We start from the raw sequence: 19,031 nt of genomic DNA on the forward strand, positions 1-19,031 counted from the left end.
GGATTTTGTTTTTTTATCCAATCTGCTACTCTCTTTCTCTTCAGTGGTGCGTTTAAACCATTCACGTTCAGTGTGACTATTGAAAGGTTAGGTTTTATTGTTATCATTGTGTTGAGTTCTTTTTGGTGTTGTTGCTAGTTACTTTAGACCATGGAGCTTTCTGTGGTATATTTTTCTGTCTACAAATTTAAAGAATTCCAAGACCATTACACTGGTTTTCTACTTATTTAATGGAGTTCTTTTGAATGTGAATTAATGGACTATGGTTTTTAAAAACTAAGCATTCTTTTGTTATGATAAGAAGTGATGATTTTGCATACCAAACCAGTCAGTTCAGTTTGAGTTAAATATATTGATCATGCTAATTATAATTTTTGTGTCATAATTCTGTTTGCTAACATTTTTCTCTTTCCTTAATTTTTTAAAGTTATAAATTCCCAGACAGTTTTCTAGAGATGACCTCACAAATTGTCAATGGTACAATGAGTTTATATAAAGAAGCAATGAAGAATCTCTTGCCTACTCCAGCCAAATCACACTACTTGTTCAACCTCCGTGATTTCTCCCGGGTTGTTCAGGGTGTGTGTTTGTCAAGACCAGAAACAGCAGAAACCAAGGAAGTGATTAAACGTCTTTGGGTTCATGAGGTAAAATGACATGATATTAAAATGTGAAATGAGTTTATGTGAAAAGCAAAGGTCAAAAAAATGTGTGTGTATGTATGTATACAAACACACATGCACATATATTAAAAAATGTCAGGATAATAGCTTAATATTTATAAAGTAGACTGAGAATCTGACTCAGTGGGAGGATTGAAAGGTTTTGAATCGAAGCCAAGAACCACGCCAAGGTAGAGGTAGAATTCTCAAAGTTTATTGTGCGGCCGGGCTACTCAACAAAGGGAGCACTGGGGGTTGGGCTTAGGGGGCTTATATGGGGTTTTAGCAAGTGTGTTTTAGGGGTTGTGAGATGAGTTGACGTTACAGTATCTCATTGGTGCATAAAATTTCTGGTTTTGGGAAAGGTCCTGATATGGGAATTTGAGTTCTGGTTCTGAAAAAATATCCTGACATAGGATTTTCTGAGTTCTGGTTTCAGAAGATGTTCTGACATAAGATTTTCTGAGTTTTGGTTTTGCAGAATGTCCTAACATAAGGACTTCTGAGTTGAGCTTCAACCTCCATTTTGATGTTTAGCCCATTAAGGATGTTATGCTAGTTCTTTAAATTCTAAACTTTATAACTTAAGTGATAAGGTTTAGAAACTTGACAAGGGAGATTGTGTTATATTTTAAAATAAAACTGATTTCTGTGGATTTTTTGACATGGCAATTTGAAATCCTAAATCTCATTCATAAAATACACGCTCAGGTGAAGAACCTCTCCACTTGGAAATATTGGTCACAGCAGGGTGTCCCATATGGTCCCTGCAAGTAGTTCTTTGGAGAAGTATCTAGAAATCCTTCACTGTAGGTTGTTTGGTTGTCTGACCCACATCCTGGTACATGACACAGTCTGAATGAAACACTGTCCATTGTTGTACAGTTGGTTCTGACACGTGTCAGCACTCTGCTGGGTTTGTTAAGGCTGAAATTGTTATGAAAGGACACTTCCCATCTTTCTCCCATGGAGTGGCTGATGTATTCAAACTAGTGGTCTTCAGGCCAAAGGCACTACTCTACTAGAACTCCTTGGGACATGGACACAAGCCTTAAGTTCAGTAGAAAAGTTTTCAGCAGTCTCTAAGAAACCATCCCATACAGTTGTTGTGTGCCATCGAGTCAGAACCAACTCCTAGCTGAACCGCCCGTGGCTTCTCAGAAGCAGTAAATGATACAAGAGGAGATTGTTCCTCTTTGTCCTGGCATTGGTGTAGCCTGTGCCCTGGCTCTTGCTGCAGGGAGTGTGTGTGTGGTTGGGAAGTATGGATAATGCTGCCGCCAGGTGGAAAACCCCCAAGAACCCAGAAATAAAAACAAGAGTGAACAGAAAAAGTGAAGGGAGTGCTGGTGGCCTAGTGGCAAGGAGCTGCACTGCAATCTGGAAAGTTTGAATCCACTAGATAGATGCTCCACTGGAGAAGGAAGGGCAATCTCCTTCTGTGCCAGTCGAATCTGATTCGATGGCACACAATAACAATAACGACAAAGAGAGGACAGAAAAAGTAAAATCAAAAAACCTTCTTGTCAACAGCCAACACTTAGTTTAGTGGTTGTTAGAATCCTGGATTCCTGCCCCAGTCAGAAAGCTCCTTGCAGAAGTTCAAGATTTGTAAACCATGCCAGAAGCATTCATGATTCACAGCTTCAGCCGTTTCCTTAGTCCATTTTTCCATTTAGTTTATTCCTTTAATTGATACTTTCACTCCTTCCTTTTGCTTCCTTTGATGTCCAAGGTTCCAGGATTATAATTTTTATCTATTATCTCTATTTTCTGGTATCTCAGTTGCAGAATGCCTGGGTACTATCTGCCTAGTCTGCCATCTTTCTGGAAGCTTTAAATGTTTTTTAAATGAATGAAAGTAGCTTACTATGTTTCATTAACTTTGATTTATCAAAGGCACTTAATCTTTAATGTTCATATTACCTGATTATTAAAAAATAGATATTCCACAGAAGTAGCAAAGAGCAAACTTAATTAATGCCACTTTTAAACTATTATACAGGTCCTGAGAGTGTATTATGATCGTCTTCTGGAAAATACAGACCGAAGCTGGCTTGTCAGCTACATCCAGGAAGTTTTGAAAAAATATATGAATGAAAATTTCCATGAACTCTTCCAAGGACTGGACTTTAATAATGATGGGGTCGTGGAAGAAGATGACTTACGCAGTTTAATGTTCTGTGACTTCCACGATCCCAAGAGAGAGGACACCAACTACAGAGAAGTTGCCAATGTGGACAACCTTAGAGTGGTAGTTGAAGCTCACCTAGAAGAGTACAATAATATTAGCAAGAAAACCATGAACCTCGTTTTGTTCCGCTTTGCCATCGAGCACATCTGCAGAATTTCCCGGATCCTGAAGCAGCCTCGGAGCCATGCCCTTTTGGTCGGTGTGGGAGGGAGCGGAAGGCAATCTGTCACCAGATTAGCAGCCCACATGGCTGATTATTCCGTTTTCCAGGTTGAAATCTCCAAGGGCTACAGCAGCACTGAGTGGCATGAAGATTTAAAAGTGATCTTAAAGAAGTGTGCTGAAGGTGTAATGCAGGGTGTCTTCCTGTTTACAGATACTCAGATTAAAAAAGAGTCATTTCTAGAAGACATCAACAATTTGCTCAATGCCGGGGAGGTTCCAAATCTCTTTGCATTAGATGAGAAGCAGGAAATATGTGAGAAGATGCGTCAACTAGATCGTCAGCGAGATAAAACTAAACAAACAGATGGTAGCCCCATAGCTCTGTTCAACATGTTCATTGATCGCTGCCGTAATCAACTCCATGTGGTCCTTGCTATGAGCCCAATTGGAGATGCGTTTCGGAATCGTCTTAGAAAGTTCCCTGCTCTTGTTAACTGCTGCACAATCGACTGGTTTCAGGTATTGCTGAGGAAAACATTAAATTCTTCATTGACATCTTAGCTTTTTGTGTCTTTGTTAGATGCTGTTGAGTTGAATGGCTCATAGTCACCCTATAAACAATTGATCTGCACCTTTTTCTATCCTGCATTGTTCTTACACTCTCCATTGTGCTTGAGCCCATTGTTATAGTCAATGTGCCAATTCAGTTCTTTTTTATCAAGAATATGCATTTTGTGAAATTATATGACTCAAGAAATTATGATAGAAAAAAATAACAGTGGTCAGAAAAGGTCAGATAAGTAGAAATTTGCACACAGATTTAGATTTTTATGATGGTAGGGTGATAATGAGTTGATTTACATGTTGAAAAGATCCTGCTGCTGCTGTATGGAGAATGGTTTGTGGGACTCGCAACAGAACATGAGCAGGGAGATCAGTTAGGACACTCACGCTGGTGACAACAGATAGCAAAGACTTGAATTAAGATAATTAGTATAGATATTAAAGAAAGAAGTGAAAATATTTGGGTGGCATTTAAAGGGGGAAAAGATCTTAAGGGGTTATAGTGGTAAAAGAATCAAGCTGCTAATCAGAAGGTCAGTGGTTGGAACCTGAAAGCCACTTCATGGGAGAAAGCTGAGACAGGATGATTTGTAAAGATTGACAGCCTAGGAAAACCTGTCCTTAGGGGGTGGCTCCGGGTCAAAGTTGGATGTGGTTTGATATTTTTTCCCCTATAGAATTTGATTATGGAATAGATGTAAGGATGAGAAAGAAGTAGGAACACAAGAAAAATTTATGGTTTTGATTGAAAGACTGCCTAGATAGACTGTACTAAGAGAAAGAGTTCAGTAACTTTGAGGAGATATAAATGATGTTTTAGGTTTAACTAAGTTTGTGATGCTTATAAACCATCCAAGAGGTAGCAGGGAGTTCTTTTTAAGATTCTAGATATTAGGGGGAAGATTTGACTTTGAGGACTGTTGAAAGAATTATATGTGATCATATCTATAACAGAAACATAAATAGATATAGAGATAGAAAGAGATTCAATTCCTTTTCCAGCTTATTCCTAGAAAGACTCATAAACAATTTCTTTATTCCTTGAACAAGTCATGCAGATTTGGTATCTCATGTCCTCAGATGAAGTTACTTGGGAAAAATGTCTCCTTCCCCTTCTACCTTATTCCCTGCCGTCTCCAACATCCATAGACTGTAAAGGAATGCTGTAGTAACAAGTTCAAGTTGGTAACTGTGATAAAGTGCTAAGACATTTATCTTCCATTTAGTCCTGGCCTGAAGATGCACTACAGGCTGTTGCCTCACGCTTCTTACAAGACATTGAAATGTCAGAGCAAGTCCGAGATGGCTGTATCAACATGTGTAAAAGTTTTCACACTTCGACCATAAACTTATCAAAGTCCTTCTATATTGAACTCCAGAGATACAACTATGTGACTCCTACCTCTTATCTTGAATTAATCTCTACCTTCAAGTTGTTGTTAGAAAAGAAAAGAAGGTAAAAGTCATCTTTCATATTTCTAAGTAAACAAGAGCAGCTTAAAAACCATAAGGCTGTAATGTTAGAGTGGTTTATTGCATATATGTTTTTGACTGTATGTTTTGTCAAACATTGAATTATTTAATCCACATCATGCATTTTAGAAGATGGTTTGTTCTTCAGTATATAACATCATAATGACAGAAAAAAGAAAAGTATGCTGCTTGGAGCTGTGGCATGGCCTCAGGAGATTTTGACAATGACTTTTGGGGACAGATTTCTAAAATAAGCCCATTTTCTTGGATAAGTAATTAGAGAATGGATAGAGTTTTCTCTTTAGAAACCCCTTGAACATGAGTCAACATATATGATGCAAAGTTTCAATGTGAGCTTCATACCCTAGATAACAGCTTTTATATGAGGAGAAAGACATCTGGGTTGGGGTAAGACTGAGAAAAACTGGATAAATTATGTATACTGTATTGAAACAGATGAGGGAAAGGACAGATTAAAGGCGATATATGATTGGTATTATGGTTATCACAGGAGTCCAGAATGAAGGTTGCATAGTGAAGTGTACTTGGGACAGGGGGAGGGCAATGGGGGAGGATTGAATACCAATGAAGGAATTTTTCTTTTTTCTTTTTAAAGAGAGGAGCGAAATGGGGGGGGGGGAGGCAGGGAGAAAAGTGCAACAATGGATGAATGGAAATCCAGAATCTTTGTAACTGTTCATTAAAATTAATAAAAACAAAACAAAACAAAAATGTTTCTTTGGTTCTAGAAATGAATTCTCAGTGCCTCTAATAATGAAAAATTTATTAACATTAGGCTAGTAGTTTAGAAAATTGTAGTGATCACTTTAAGGTCATCTTTGATTAGTGTTTGATCCTATTGAAAAACTAAACACACTTTTCTATACTAAATTTCCTGCTACCAGTATTAATATAGCATTATCATTTACAGTTTCGTTAGCAAGTAAAAATTATTTAGCTACTTAAATATACATCTATGAAGTTGAAACTTAAGTTCTTTTAACTATTTCTAAGAACTTAATGGGATTTTTATCCTCCTATTTTTCAATTATATAATTTAAATTGAAATTTCATGGCTGGTCTATTACTTTAAAAGGTATTAAATATTGTAAAAAAATTATTAAAAATACACTTAACTTTTAAATGTGAGTTAGGTGAATGTTTATAGAGCAGATTAGTTTTCCATTCTACAGTTCATACACGTTTTGGGTGAAATTTTATGGGTAAAACTGGTTTTCCAGTAAACTTTTCATTGTGTTTCATGACATTGATTATAGTTCTGTACTGTTATATCACTGTCCCCCTGGGTTTTCTGTTTCCATTTCCTTTTCTTTCCTAACCCTTCCTGTCTTCTGAACATTGTTTTGTTGGGCAAAAGCTAGACTTTTGATCTCAAATGGTTGTTGTTCTAAGGACCTCATACCTCACTATTGGTATTGTTCACTTTATAGGCCTTTTGTTTGGCTACAAGTTGAGCAGTCAGATCAGTGGGGGTAACTTGAGTTCCAGGTGAGGGTGACCAAGAGTCATTTTTCCAGGATTTCTACCAGTCTCTGTTAGATTAGTAAACTTGATCTTGTTACACAAATTGAAATTCTTTCCATACTTTTCCACCACTCTCTCTGAGATCTTTTAAGAATTTAGAGCATTTGCTAGTAGTAGCCATATTCCACTTAGTTCTTTGGCCAAAAGGCCATTAAAGGCTAAAGTTTACTTAGTTCATTAGTCCTTTAAACCAGTATTTTTCCATATTTAATTTTATTCATTCTTCTTTGTCCATCTACAGAAAGATCAGTAGTGTACCTTCTTGTTGTTTTTATATGCTGTCAACTCAACTCTAGCTCATTGTAAGTGTAACTTATGTGTTGTGTACCTTAGATGACCATTAATAAATTTTTGAGACTCTGATGCTACTGTCCAAAGTAGGATTTTCTGTATGGATTGGCTGTGTGCTTGACCTTGTTGTTCCCCAAGACTATGATCCTGAGCCCGTCAAGGTGTTTGGTTATGACTAAGAAATTTGCATCATGTTGCCTCTATGCACTATACTACATTCATGAGCATATTTGCAGCTTGTTTAGCACATATTTAGAAATCTCTTCCCTCATAACTATAGGTGTTTGCCGTTACAGTCTCATTCTTCCTACACCTGTTCAGCTCGCATGTCTGTCGACAGATGCATTTGTTGACTATTAGTACTCTTACTGCCAATCTGTATATATAGTATCATCTGCCTCTGTTGCCTTTAGCTCTAAGACTCTTCCCATGTGCTTTCTTTTTCTTATTTTTGCTGACGTCCCTTTCATTGTTTATTGCCTTGCTCTTCAGTTAACTATGTGATTTCCCTCTAGGCCATTTCTGCTTTCATTTTTGTCATAAAGTCCAGACTTTCCAACTCCCTTTCCTCCCGCTTTGTTTCTACTTTTGCATTTCAGTCACCAATTACTATTAATTCATCTTGATTGGATATTTGATCAACTTATGACTGCAAAATTTGGTAAAAATTCAATTTGTCCTCTTTGGCTTTAGCTTTTAGTGCATGTATTTGAATAATAGTCATAGTAATAGGTCTTCCTTATATGCATGTGAATAATACCACATCATGCATAACATTGTACTTCAGGATAGCACTTGAAATTGTCTTTTTATAAAAAAATTGTCTTTAACTATACATGCAATGAAGGCAGAACTAGAATGATCAAAGTTTGTATGTTCAATGACTTATGCATCACAAATACCTTACATAGAAAGCACAGTGACTTTACATATGAATCTCACCAGATGGACTGCATAGGAACAAGATTGATTGTGTCTATGGGGGAAATCTTTTGTTTTTCAAAGAGAGGAGCAAACTGGGGGTGGGGGGTAAAGAAAAAAAATGCAACAATGAATGAATTAAAATCCAAAATCTCTGTAAATGTTCATTAACATTAATAAAATAAAAAAAATCACTGGAGAAGCTCAATATCAGCAGTCAAAACCAGGTCAGGTGCTGAGTGTGGAACAGACCATCAGTTACTCATTTGCAAGTTCACATTGAAGCTCAAGAAAATTAAGTTCACAAGAATTAAGATATGATCAAGTCTATCCTACCTGAATTTCAAAATCATCTTAAGAATAAGTTTGAAGCATTAAACACTAATCATCAAAGACTGAAGAAGTTGTAAGTGACATCAAGGATACCATCCATAAAGAGAGCAAAGGATCACTAAAAAAGTATAGGAGAAAGAAAAAATAAAAAAAGAGAGCAAAAGAGACCCTGAAAATTGCCCTACAACATTGAGAAGACAAAAGAGCTAAACAGAAGAGTTCAAAAGGCAAGTCAGAAAGACAAAGCAAACTAAAGGAATGATAATGATAGAGGACTTCTGTAAAGAAATGGTAATAAAGGAAGAAGTTGAAGGTGTATTGAAAATCCTGGCTAAAAATAAGGACCCAGGAATCAATGAGATACCAACTAACATGTTTCAAGTAAGAGATGCAACCCTGAATGGACTCACCAGTCTATGTTAAGGAATTTGAGGACAGTTATGTCTGAGAGCTGAACAATGAATAAAGGTGACAAAAGAAGAATTGATGCCGTTAAGCTGAGTGTTGGAGAACAGATATGTCTTAGAGAAAGGGCAGAGATCTTGAAGCTCTGTCTCACATACTTTGGACATGTTGCTAGGAGAGGCTGTTCCTTAGAGAGGGACATTATGGTTGGAAAGGTGGAAGGTGAGGAGAAGAAGACCCTCAGCCAGATGGACTGGCACTTGACTGCTGCAATGGGTTGTGGTATGTCAGGAAGAGGGAGGATGGCACAGGGTAGGACAGGGTCTAGATCTGTTGTTCATAGAGCCTCTATGAGTCATATTTACCTTGATGGCATTTAATGAAAACAACAACCCTCTTGAGTTTACCCTCAAGCTGGGTTTAGAAGAGGCTGTGACATCAGGGATACATCAGGGATATCATTGCTCATGTCAGATGGATTTTGCAGAACATAGATACTCCAAGATGGTTTATTTATGTTTTACTGACTATGCAAAGACTTTTGTGTGTATCATAACAAGCTCTAGGTAAGAGTGAAAAGAATGGGAATCCCAGAACACTTGTTGTACTCATATGAAATCTGTACCTAGACCAAGAAGCTGTTGTCTGAACAGAGCAAGGAAATACTGAACAATTTAAAATCAGGAAGGGTGTGTATTAGGGATGTGGCCTTTCACTATACCTATTAAAAATATATGCTGAACAAATGATTCAAAAAACTGGATTTTGAGGAGGAATGGTGTCAGGATCAGAGGAAGACTCATCAACACCTATGTGTTATGCAGTTGGCACAGCCTTGCTTGCTGAAAGTGAGAGGGCTTCAATTGCTTGTCACAGATGCTAAGGACTACAGTCTTCAATATGGATTACACCTCAACAAGAAGAAGACAAAAATCCTTATCATCAAGTTAATTACAACTCACAGTGACCCTATGAACAGCAGACTTGAACCCTGGTCTGTCTTGTGTCATCCTCATGATTTATGACACTCTTCAGCCCATTGCTGCAGTCATGATGTCAATCCATCTTTTGATGTCCTTATTGTCTTTCACTGATCTTTCTTCACCTTTCCATGCTGATATCTCCCTCCAACGAATACCCTCTTCTAGCAAATGCGCAAAGTATGTGGCATGAAGCTTTGTCTTCCTTGCCTTCAATGAGAATTCTGGCTACATTTTGTTCCTAGCATATATCTGTTTTCTCTTTTAGCAGTCCACGGAATATTTAGTGATCTTATTCAATACCAACAAGGCCCCAGGAATAGATGTTATACCAACTGACATATTTCAGCTAACAGATGCTGCCCTGGACGTGCTCACTGAGTTGTGCCAAGAAATCTGTAGAACAACCACTTGGCCAATGGAATGGAAGAGATCTGTATTTGTTCCCATCCCAAAAATGGTGACCCAACAGAGTGTGGAAACTACAGAACAATATCATTGCTTTCACATGCAAGCAAGAGTCTACTGAAGATTATCCAAAAACGACTGGAACAGCATATCAGCAGAGAACTGCAAGAAGTCCAGGCTGGGTTTAGAAGGGGTCGTGGTCCTAGGGATATTGTAGCTGATGTTAGATGGATCTTGGCTGAAAGCAGGGAATCCCAGAAGAATGTATATTTGTGTTTCATTGACTATGCAAAGGCATTTGACTGTGTAGATTATAACAAACTATGGCTGACTCTGAGAAGAATGGGAATCCAAGAACACTTGATCGTGCTAATGCGAAACCTATACTTGGACCAAGAGGCAGTTGTCAGGACAGAGCAGGGGAACACTGCATGGTTCAAAATTGGGAAAGGTGTATGCCAGGAATGTGTCCTATCTCCATACCTTTTCAACCTGTATGCAGAACAGATTATCCGAGAGGCTGGGCTCTATGAGGAGAAGTGTGGTGTCAGGATTGGTGGAAGATCTATCAACAATCTGCTCTATGCAGATGACACAACCCTGCTTGCTGAAACTGAGGAGGACCTCATGCACTTGCTGCAGAGGGTCAAGGACTGCAGCCTTCAGTATGGATTGAGGCTTAATGTCAAGAAGACAATGATTCTCACCACTGGACCAATTGGCAGCATCAGGATGGATGGCGAAGAGATTGAGATTGTTAAAAACTTTAGTTTGCTTGGCTCCACGTCAGTACTCTTGGCACCAGCAGCCAGGAAATAAAAAAAAAAAACGTATTGCGATGGGAAAGTCCGCTGTTAGGGACCTCTCCAAAGTACTGAAGAACAGTGGTGTCATTCTGGAGACTAAGGTGTGTCTGATACAGGCCATGGTCTTTGCAACCACTTGTTATGCATCAGAGAGTTGGACAATGACTAGGGAGGATAGAAGGAGAATTGATGCCTTTGAGCTGTGGTGCTGGAGAAGAGTATTTAGAATACCATGGACTGCTAGGAAAACAAACAGATTTGTCCTGGAGAGGGTTAAACTGGGTGACTCCTTGGAGGCAAGGATTCTGAGGCTTCGTCTGACATACTTTGGACATGTTGTAAGGAGGGACACGTCCTTCGAGAGGGACATCATGCTTGGCAGAGTGAAGGAACAGCGCAGGAGGGGAAGACCCTCTATGAGATGGATTGATTCGGTGACTGGGTGATCGGGATAGGTGTGTCAGAGGCAGTGCGATTGGCACAGGAGACAGCAAGGTTAGGGCTGTTGTACATGGGGTCGCTATGAGTCGCAAATGACTCGACGGCACATAACAACAACAACAATCTAATACCACAGCTCAGAGGTATCAATTCTTCTTTAATCTTTATTTATTGTCTAGTTCTTGGATGCATAGCAAGTGATCAGAAAGACCAGGCCTGAATCAGTCATACTTTATTCTTCAAATTGACATTCTTCCAACAGTAGTTTGAAGAGGTCTCAGACAGCATGCCTACCCAGTGCAACACATCTCTTGATCTTACTGCTAGTATCAAGAATGTTGATTGTGGATCCAAGTAAGATGAAATTGTTGACAACTTCAATCTTTTCTCCATCTTTCCTGATGTTGTTTATTGGTTCAGGGTGAGGATTTTTGTCTTCTTTATATTGAGATGCAGCTTATTTTGAAAGCTATAGTCATTGATCTTCTGCAGCAAGTGTTTCAAGTCTTCCTCATTTCAGCAAACAATGTTGGGCCATCTTCATCATACAGGTTATTGATGAGTCTTCCTCCCGTCCTGATGCCACATTCTTCTTCACAGAGTTCAGATTGAATAGGAGTGGAGAAAGGATACAATCCTCACACATACTTTTTCTGATTTTAAACCATGAAGTATTCCCTTTCTCTGTTCAACAACAGCAACTTGGTCTAGGAATAGATTTTGTATGATCATAATTATATGTTTTCAGATTTCCCTTCTTCTTAATGTATTTTAACTTATGTGCAAAGAATTGGAGGTGGAGAAGAAAAAGAAAAGAACTCGCTTGACATTTCTTATGTTCAACAAACTGAAAAGAAGATTTAAGCCTCGAATTGCAATACTGAGAAATACTATGGGCAAAATCTTGAATAATCCAGAAACTTCAAAAGGAAATGGAAGGAATACAGAGTCACTGTATAAAAAATAATTGGTTAATACTCAAACATTTCAGAAAGTACTGTATAAACAAGGTCAGTGGTTATGAAGGATGAAGTTCAAACTACACTGAAGACATTGGCAAAAAAATAAGGCCCCAGGAATTGACAGAATACCAGTTCTCATGATTGAACTAACAAATGCAGCCCTCGACATGCTTGGTTGACTTTCCAGGAAATTTAGAGGACAACTGTTTGGTCCACTAACTGAAGGAGATCCATATTTGTTCACATTCCCAAGAAAGATGATCCAACAGATGGTGAAAATTATCAAACAGTATCATTAATACCACATGCAGGGAAAATATTACGGAAGATCATCCAAAAATGTGAAGAACAGTATATTAACAGAGAACTTCCAAAATTACAAGATCTGTTTAGAAGAGGCTGTGGCATGAGGGATACCACTGCTGATGTCAGATGGATTCTAGCTAAAAACAGAGAATACCAGAAGAATGTCTGTGTATTTGTGTTATTTTTCACTATGCAAAGGCATTTGACTCTATGGATGATAACAAATTCTTGATATTAATACATATTTCAAATATATAAAATATGATCTGCACCCTGGTTTTCAGTCATAGCATTGTCAAAAGGAGTAAAGGCAAGAGGGGAACTGTCCCCATCAAATAACATCAACAGGGAAAGTCCCCATTACTAACATCCACAGTACCTACGGTCAGACATGATTATCCACTTTCCTACCCCTACTCCTACTACTCGCTGGATTAAAAAATCATTGTAAATTATCATACAGACTTTACAGAATCTCTTTGTACTAATAGTGGTGAGGTTTATTATGGAAAAAAGTTGACGGGGAAAGACAAAAGATATTAGATAGTGAAAGTCCAGATTCAGTAAATAGCAGCCTCAAGCCAGGTTACTAGAAAGGCACAATCCCTCAATTAGTTCGGACAGCTTCTCTGGCAACAGCAAGATAGAGTCCTTCCTTAATCCAGCAACTTCTCAGGCAACAGCAAGATACCTCTGGTATAGGAACCTCTGGTCCCTAAAATGTGCTATTTCTTCTTGTTTCCTCCTGGTGTTGAGGTTGCCATCTTAAGGGCTCTGGCCCTGGTTCTTTGAGGCTATACTGTCCCACAACCCTGCTACAGTCTGAGTAGCTCTCTTATAAGTTAGCCTTGCAGCAGTTGACAATGTTGAAGATACTGATCAACATTGAAGCACATGTTTATATTTGAGCCAGGTGGAGACTGTACCTCCAGGGGGGCTAAGACAATGGAGAGAAAAGCCATTCTCAAAATTGTTAATTCCTTGATATTGGCATATAGAGATCTGAAACTTCCTACCATTAATTTCCATCTCTAGTCCCTAAAATGTGCTGCTACATTGCAGCAGCATTATTTCTATTACAATTATGGCTATTATGATGATAACTCTGTGTATGTTGTATGATCTTTAACTTTTATTTTGGATACAATTTATAACTATTTGATTATGCAAGCAACATGTTTAAAGACAGGCTTCAATGACATACACACTTAGAGGAAAGCTGAAAGACTGATATTTTCTAGGTATTATTTTTTCCACTTCCGTTTTATCTCAGTCTGGAATTCCCATGCTGAAGTAATCCTCCCCTTAATATCTAAACCTTTTGATCTCTTTATTGCCAGCTAGTACTCTAACCAAGAAGCAAATTATCAGATCACCTGCCAGGAAACCAGTGATTTAGCTAGCAAAAGGTCACATTGGGGTGACCCACCACATCTCTTGTTAGCAGGAATGATACTTGGGCTTGCTCTATGAGGTTTCTCCTGAAACTAAGCTCAAAGGCAGTAAGGTTGTACAAATACAGTCCTCTCAGCCTGCGTTGCCATCAGATATGTTGCTAACATAGAAGAGCTTTGATGTAGCTTGCCCCTATTTCTATTTGTTTTGTTTTCATTGTTCTCCTGGTAACTTTTGCAGTTCAAGTCAGTTTAGAATTCAATTGAAGTTATTTCATAATTCTTCTGTTTTCATGACAATTATCAGACTGGTTTGGTCCTTGCCTGCAGTTCATTTTAAGAGGAAAATTTCTAAAATGTGTCATCCTATACATTTATACATTATGGCATATCAGATATTAAAAATTAATGTGTAAAAAATTTTTTCTCTATACATATAATTGCTTGGAAGGAGGAGTGGCATCCACTTCCCTAACAGCTTGCCTCCAGAAACCCTATGAACCTGGAGAGAGGATGAGACATCCAAGCGTCGAAGACTCTCCTTCATAGGATCTCTATGAGTCGCGGCGACTCGACGGCACTTAACAACAACATACATATAATTATCTAGAGAACATTTTGACAACTAAAATTTTAATTTCACTTAAGTATTACATTACTTCATATCAGTTATGATTTATCATTTAACACTCCCAAACAATAGTAATGAGATTTATTACTGATACTATTTGCTGTACTTTTCTTAGGAAAAAAAATCTGTTTCTACATGTTTAATATTTTTTGAAATATTTTGCTACCTCTGATAATATTCAAGGTAACATATTTTTAGACACTTAAGTCTGTTCAAAAGAAGTGATACTAAGAATATTTTTAAGGAACTGTAATATCATTTGAATAAACTCCCCAAGGTGACTTATTGTAGATGAGTAATCATTTATTTTGATACAGCAGGCTACTTGTCTAGTATATTTATTCTTCTCAGTTTTCATCATGCCACTAGATAATTCCAGCTAGGGATTAGAAATACAAAATGACCATAGGGCATTGTCTGCTCTTAACTACAGAGAGTCAAATGTTCTGCAGCTCATATTTTTTTATAAAGTGTTATTAAATATGTTAATCTTCCAGAACACTCTATCATTTATGCATTGGGAAGACTGGAAAACATCAAGATCATGTATTTCTATCTAATAGGGATGGAAATTAATGGTGGAACTATTTTAGTAATACAAAATATATCATTCTCTAGGTGCTGTTGGGATACTAAAAAAGCAGTTTTTTCCTTGAAGAATGCTAATTTTAAAATCTAATCTTGGTTTTTCTGTTTCCTTCCAGTGAGGTAATGAAAATGAAGAAAAGATATGAAGTAGGTTTGGAGAAACTGGATTCTGCTTCATCTCAAGTAGCCACGATGCAGACTGAGTTGGAGGCTCTGCAACCTCAATTAAAAGTTGCTAGCAAGGAGGTTGATGAAATGATGATTATTATTGAGAGGGAGTCTGTGGAAGTTGCCAAAACAGAAAAAATAGTGAAAGCTGATGAAACGGTGGCAAATGAACAAGCTATGGCTGCCAAAGCCATCAAAGATGAATGTGATGCTGACCTGGCAGAGGCCTTGCCAATATTAGAGTCAGCCCTAAATGCTCTGGATACTCTGACTGCTCAGGTGAGTGCACCACCTGACACTTGGTAGGAAATGTCATTAATAGTTCAAAAAAATACTTGCTGTTGAATACCATTGAGTCAGGACCAACCCCGCCTGACCCTCTAGCTGATTTTCAGAGGCAGTAAATTGCTAGGAGAGAGACTTCCCATCTTTCTCCTACGGAGCAGCTGGTGGATTAGAACTGTATGCTCTTGGGATTACAGGGCAGTTTCTTATCACTAGGCCAATAGAATATGCTACAATCTAATTTTGTCTCTCCAGATTAGTTTCCAAATTTAATGCAATTGAAGTCATCTTGATATTGACAGAAGGGTTCCCAACTAAACTGGAAGAAGAAAACAATGAATGAGAATAACAGACAATTTTGAAAAAGCAAAATTTCTCATATGTGATGTTGTTGTTGTCACATGCTATGATTTATAGTGTCCTTAAGAATAATGGTCTGAACCCTGCCCTATCCTGAGCCAGTTTCATTGACTCTTACACACCTTCCTCTATTACCACAGTTGCTGTGTCAATCCGTCTCATCTAGGGTCTTCCTTTCTGGTGCTGACCCCAACATTTGCAAGCATGATGTCCTTCTCTAAGTACTGGTTCCTCCTGGTAGCATGCCCAAAGACAGAGTGTCACAATCTCTGCCTCCAAGAAGCAACCTGGTTTTACCCTTTCCAAGACAGACCTGTTTGTTCTTTGTAATCCATGATATGTTCAAGAATCTTCTCCAGCACCACAACTCAGTGGGCTAGATTCTTCTGTAATCCGTAGTCATTGTTCAGCTCTCAGATGCATAGGAAGTAATTACAAAGACCATGGCCTGGATCAAGAATTGATAGAATACCAATTGACATATTTCAACAAACAGATGTAGCCTTGGATGTCCTCACCAAGTTGTGCCAAGAAATCTGGAAAACAGCTACCTGGCTAACTGACTGGAGAGATCTATATTCATTCCCTTTCCCAAAAAAAGGTGACCCAACAGAATATGGAAATTATCAAATAATATCACCTGCTGAAGATTATTTTAAAAACTATTGCAATGGTACATAGAGAACTGCCAGAAATACAAGCTGGATTTAGCAGAAGCCATGGCTCTTCTTTGCCATAAATTTATCATTGCCAGTGTCAGATGGACCTTGGCTGAAAGCAGAACATACCAGAAGAATGTCTATTTGTGTTTTATTGATTATTCAGGGGCATTTTATTGTGCAAATAATAAGAAGCTCATGTGATAACTTATCATGAAATAGGAGTTCTTATATGAACATTGTACTCCAGTAAAGAGGATTAAAACTAAGTGTATATATTGTGGATTCTAAGACTCACTTTTATAAACATCTAAATGCATCTGTAATTGGATCTGTATTACAATGATGTCATGAAGCACTCTGTCAGTGTTGTGTTGTTTTTTTTTTAACCATGCCACCAAGTCTTATTACACATGAGCTTTTCAAATTATTGCCTTAGTATCTTTGTACACAGGCAATAGTAAGTGTACTGCTTAACATATTCGAACTTGCAAATCTGATCATTGTCTAAAGAAGGGAAAAGTATTCCTAAAGCAAAATTAACCAGGACGCCAATGCATCTGCTGGCTTCCAAGAACATGGAGAAGAACATGATAGACACCCTGTCCCCCATCTGAACATTCATTCACCACCATTCGATAACCCTTTTGCAGCCCATAGCAGCAGAACATTTCTTGCCAACAATCATGAGATGTCCAAGAAGATTTTCATCATCATCTGCTACAGAAATCTGGGTAATAGGTTTCTTAGGTATCACCAGAAAATGACTTGGTGCTTGAGGTGAAATGTCATGTAAAGGGAGGCACCGCGCTCATCCTCAAAAATTATTTTGGCTGGGATTTCCTTCCGGATTATCTTCCGGAAGATTGTATTGCCACAAGACCGGTGGTCTGAGCCTTGGTGAGCTCATCTGCCATCTCGGTCTCCCTCCTGCACCACGGCTTTGGGAGAAACACGGGCAGAGGAAGGAGCGAGAGAGCCCCGTCAGTGTTGTTTTAAAACACATTGTTGACGAAGTGTTAATAAGCCTTCTATGAAAAAAGGTATTACAAATCAATAATAAAATGTAGCTCTAAACAGGATTATTGTTGTAGTAATGTACTGTTGAGTCAGAACTGATCTGTAGATGACCCTCCTGTGGGTTTTCAGAGGCAGTAAATTGGATGTGAGGAGATTCAAACTGAAAGCTATCACTAGGCCACCAGAGGAAGTAATGCACTTCTTTAGAAGAAGTGGTAATAGTAAATGTATGTAGATATTCTACCTCATTTTTATTTAAAGAAACTTAAGATTTAAACAAAATTCTTTTGTCTGTGGAATACTTGACAGTACTTCAAAGGGTCCAGTTAAACAGGAACTCAACTTTCTAAAGAATAGCTTTTCAACATGTACCAAGGCTTTAAAAAGAAAAGATACAAAGTCTCTTATTCAGTATTTCAACTCTTATAATACTAAAACAGTAGGGGGAATTATAATTAAGGTGCATAACTCTATCAGAGAAACCATTAATAGCAATAATGTAAATGTTCACTGACATGGAGTACACTATAGATTCATAATGGAATATAGCATGCATGGTAGATATAATTTCATCTCTTAAAATATATACTGGTTTGTAGCATGTACACATAGAACAACATGTAGAAAGAGTATAAATAAAAATATTTAGTCATATGCATGTAGTAGAATTTGAAGGGATTTTATGTATATCATTTTCCCAGTTTTCTAATATTTCCTATGAACATCTGTTTCATTGTCTTTACTAACTAGAAAGTTGTAACTTCCTAATGTTCTTTTGCTGTGTTTCGGAAGTAGACTTCAGATATTTGACATAGAACATATTTTAGCATACTCAAGCACAACAAGATAAAGGTAAACAACCCAATTGAAAAATGGGCACAGGATATGAACAAACACTTCACCAAAGAAGACATTCAGATGGAAAACAAACACATGAAATGTTCAAAATCCCTAGCTCTAAGAGAGATGCAAATCTAAACAACTATGAGCTAGTATCTCACCCCAGTAAGAATAGCAAAATTTAACAGAACAGCAAACAACAAATGCTGATGAGGTTGTGGAGAAACTGGAACCCTTATTCACTGTTGGTGCAAGTGTAAAATGGTGCAACCACTATGGAAGGCAGTATGGCACTTTCTCAAAAAGTTGTAAATAGAAATAACATTTAACCCAGCAATTCCACTATTGGAAATATACCCCAAAGAAACTGTAACTGCCACCCAAGCAGATATATGCACACCCATGTTTATCGTGGCTTTGTTCACAATAGCAAAGAGTTGGAAACAACCTAAGAGCCCATTCACAAATGAATGGATAGAGAGCCTGTGGTATATTCACACAGTGGAATACTACACTACATTGAAAAACAAGAAACTCATCAAATATTACACAAAATGGGTGATCCTGAAGGAAACTATGCTGAATGAAATATCTCAGTCACAAAAGGATAAATACCGCATAATGCCATTG

At 37.9% G+C, this 19,031-nt stretch overlaps 1 protein-coding gene and 1 pseudogene across 1 annotated transcript in view; one reads left to right on the forward strand and one right to left on the reverse strand.

Annotated features, from left to right (window-relative positions):
• Positions 1–19,031, forward strand: part of DNAH7 (dynein, axonemal, heavy chain 7) — a 308,525-nt gene that overhangs the window by 182,636 nt on the left and 106,858 nt on the right. Inside the window, exons 40-43 of the mRNA XM_006878928.1 lie at positions 428–647; positions 2,668–3,540; positions 4,812–5,041; positions 15,186–15,516. Of these exons, the coding sequence (XP_006878990.1) occupies positions 428–647; positions 2,668–3,540; positions 4,812–5,041; positions 15,186–15,516 (1,654 nt within the window). The remainder of the gene's footprint in view (positions 1–427; positions 648–2,667; positions 3,541–4,811; positions 5,042–15,185; positions 15,517–19,031) is intronic.
• Positions 17,081–17,458, reverse strand: LOC102868958 (annotated as a pseudogene).

The sequence above is a fragment of the Elephantulus edwardii genome, unplaced genomic scaffold (genome assembly GCF_000299155.1).
Source record: "Elephantulus edwardii isolate Elephantulus edwardi_28Jun2011 unplaced genomic scaffold, EleEdw1.0 scaffold00001, whole genome shotgun sequence".
NCBI lineage: Eukaryota > Metazoa > Chordata > Mammalia > Macroscelidea > Macroscelididae > Elephantulus > Elephantulus edwardii.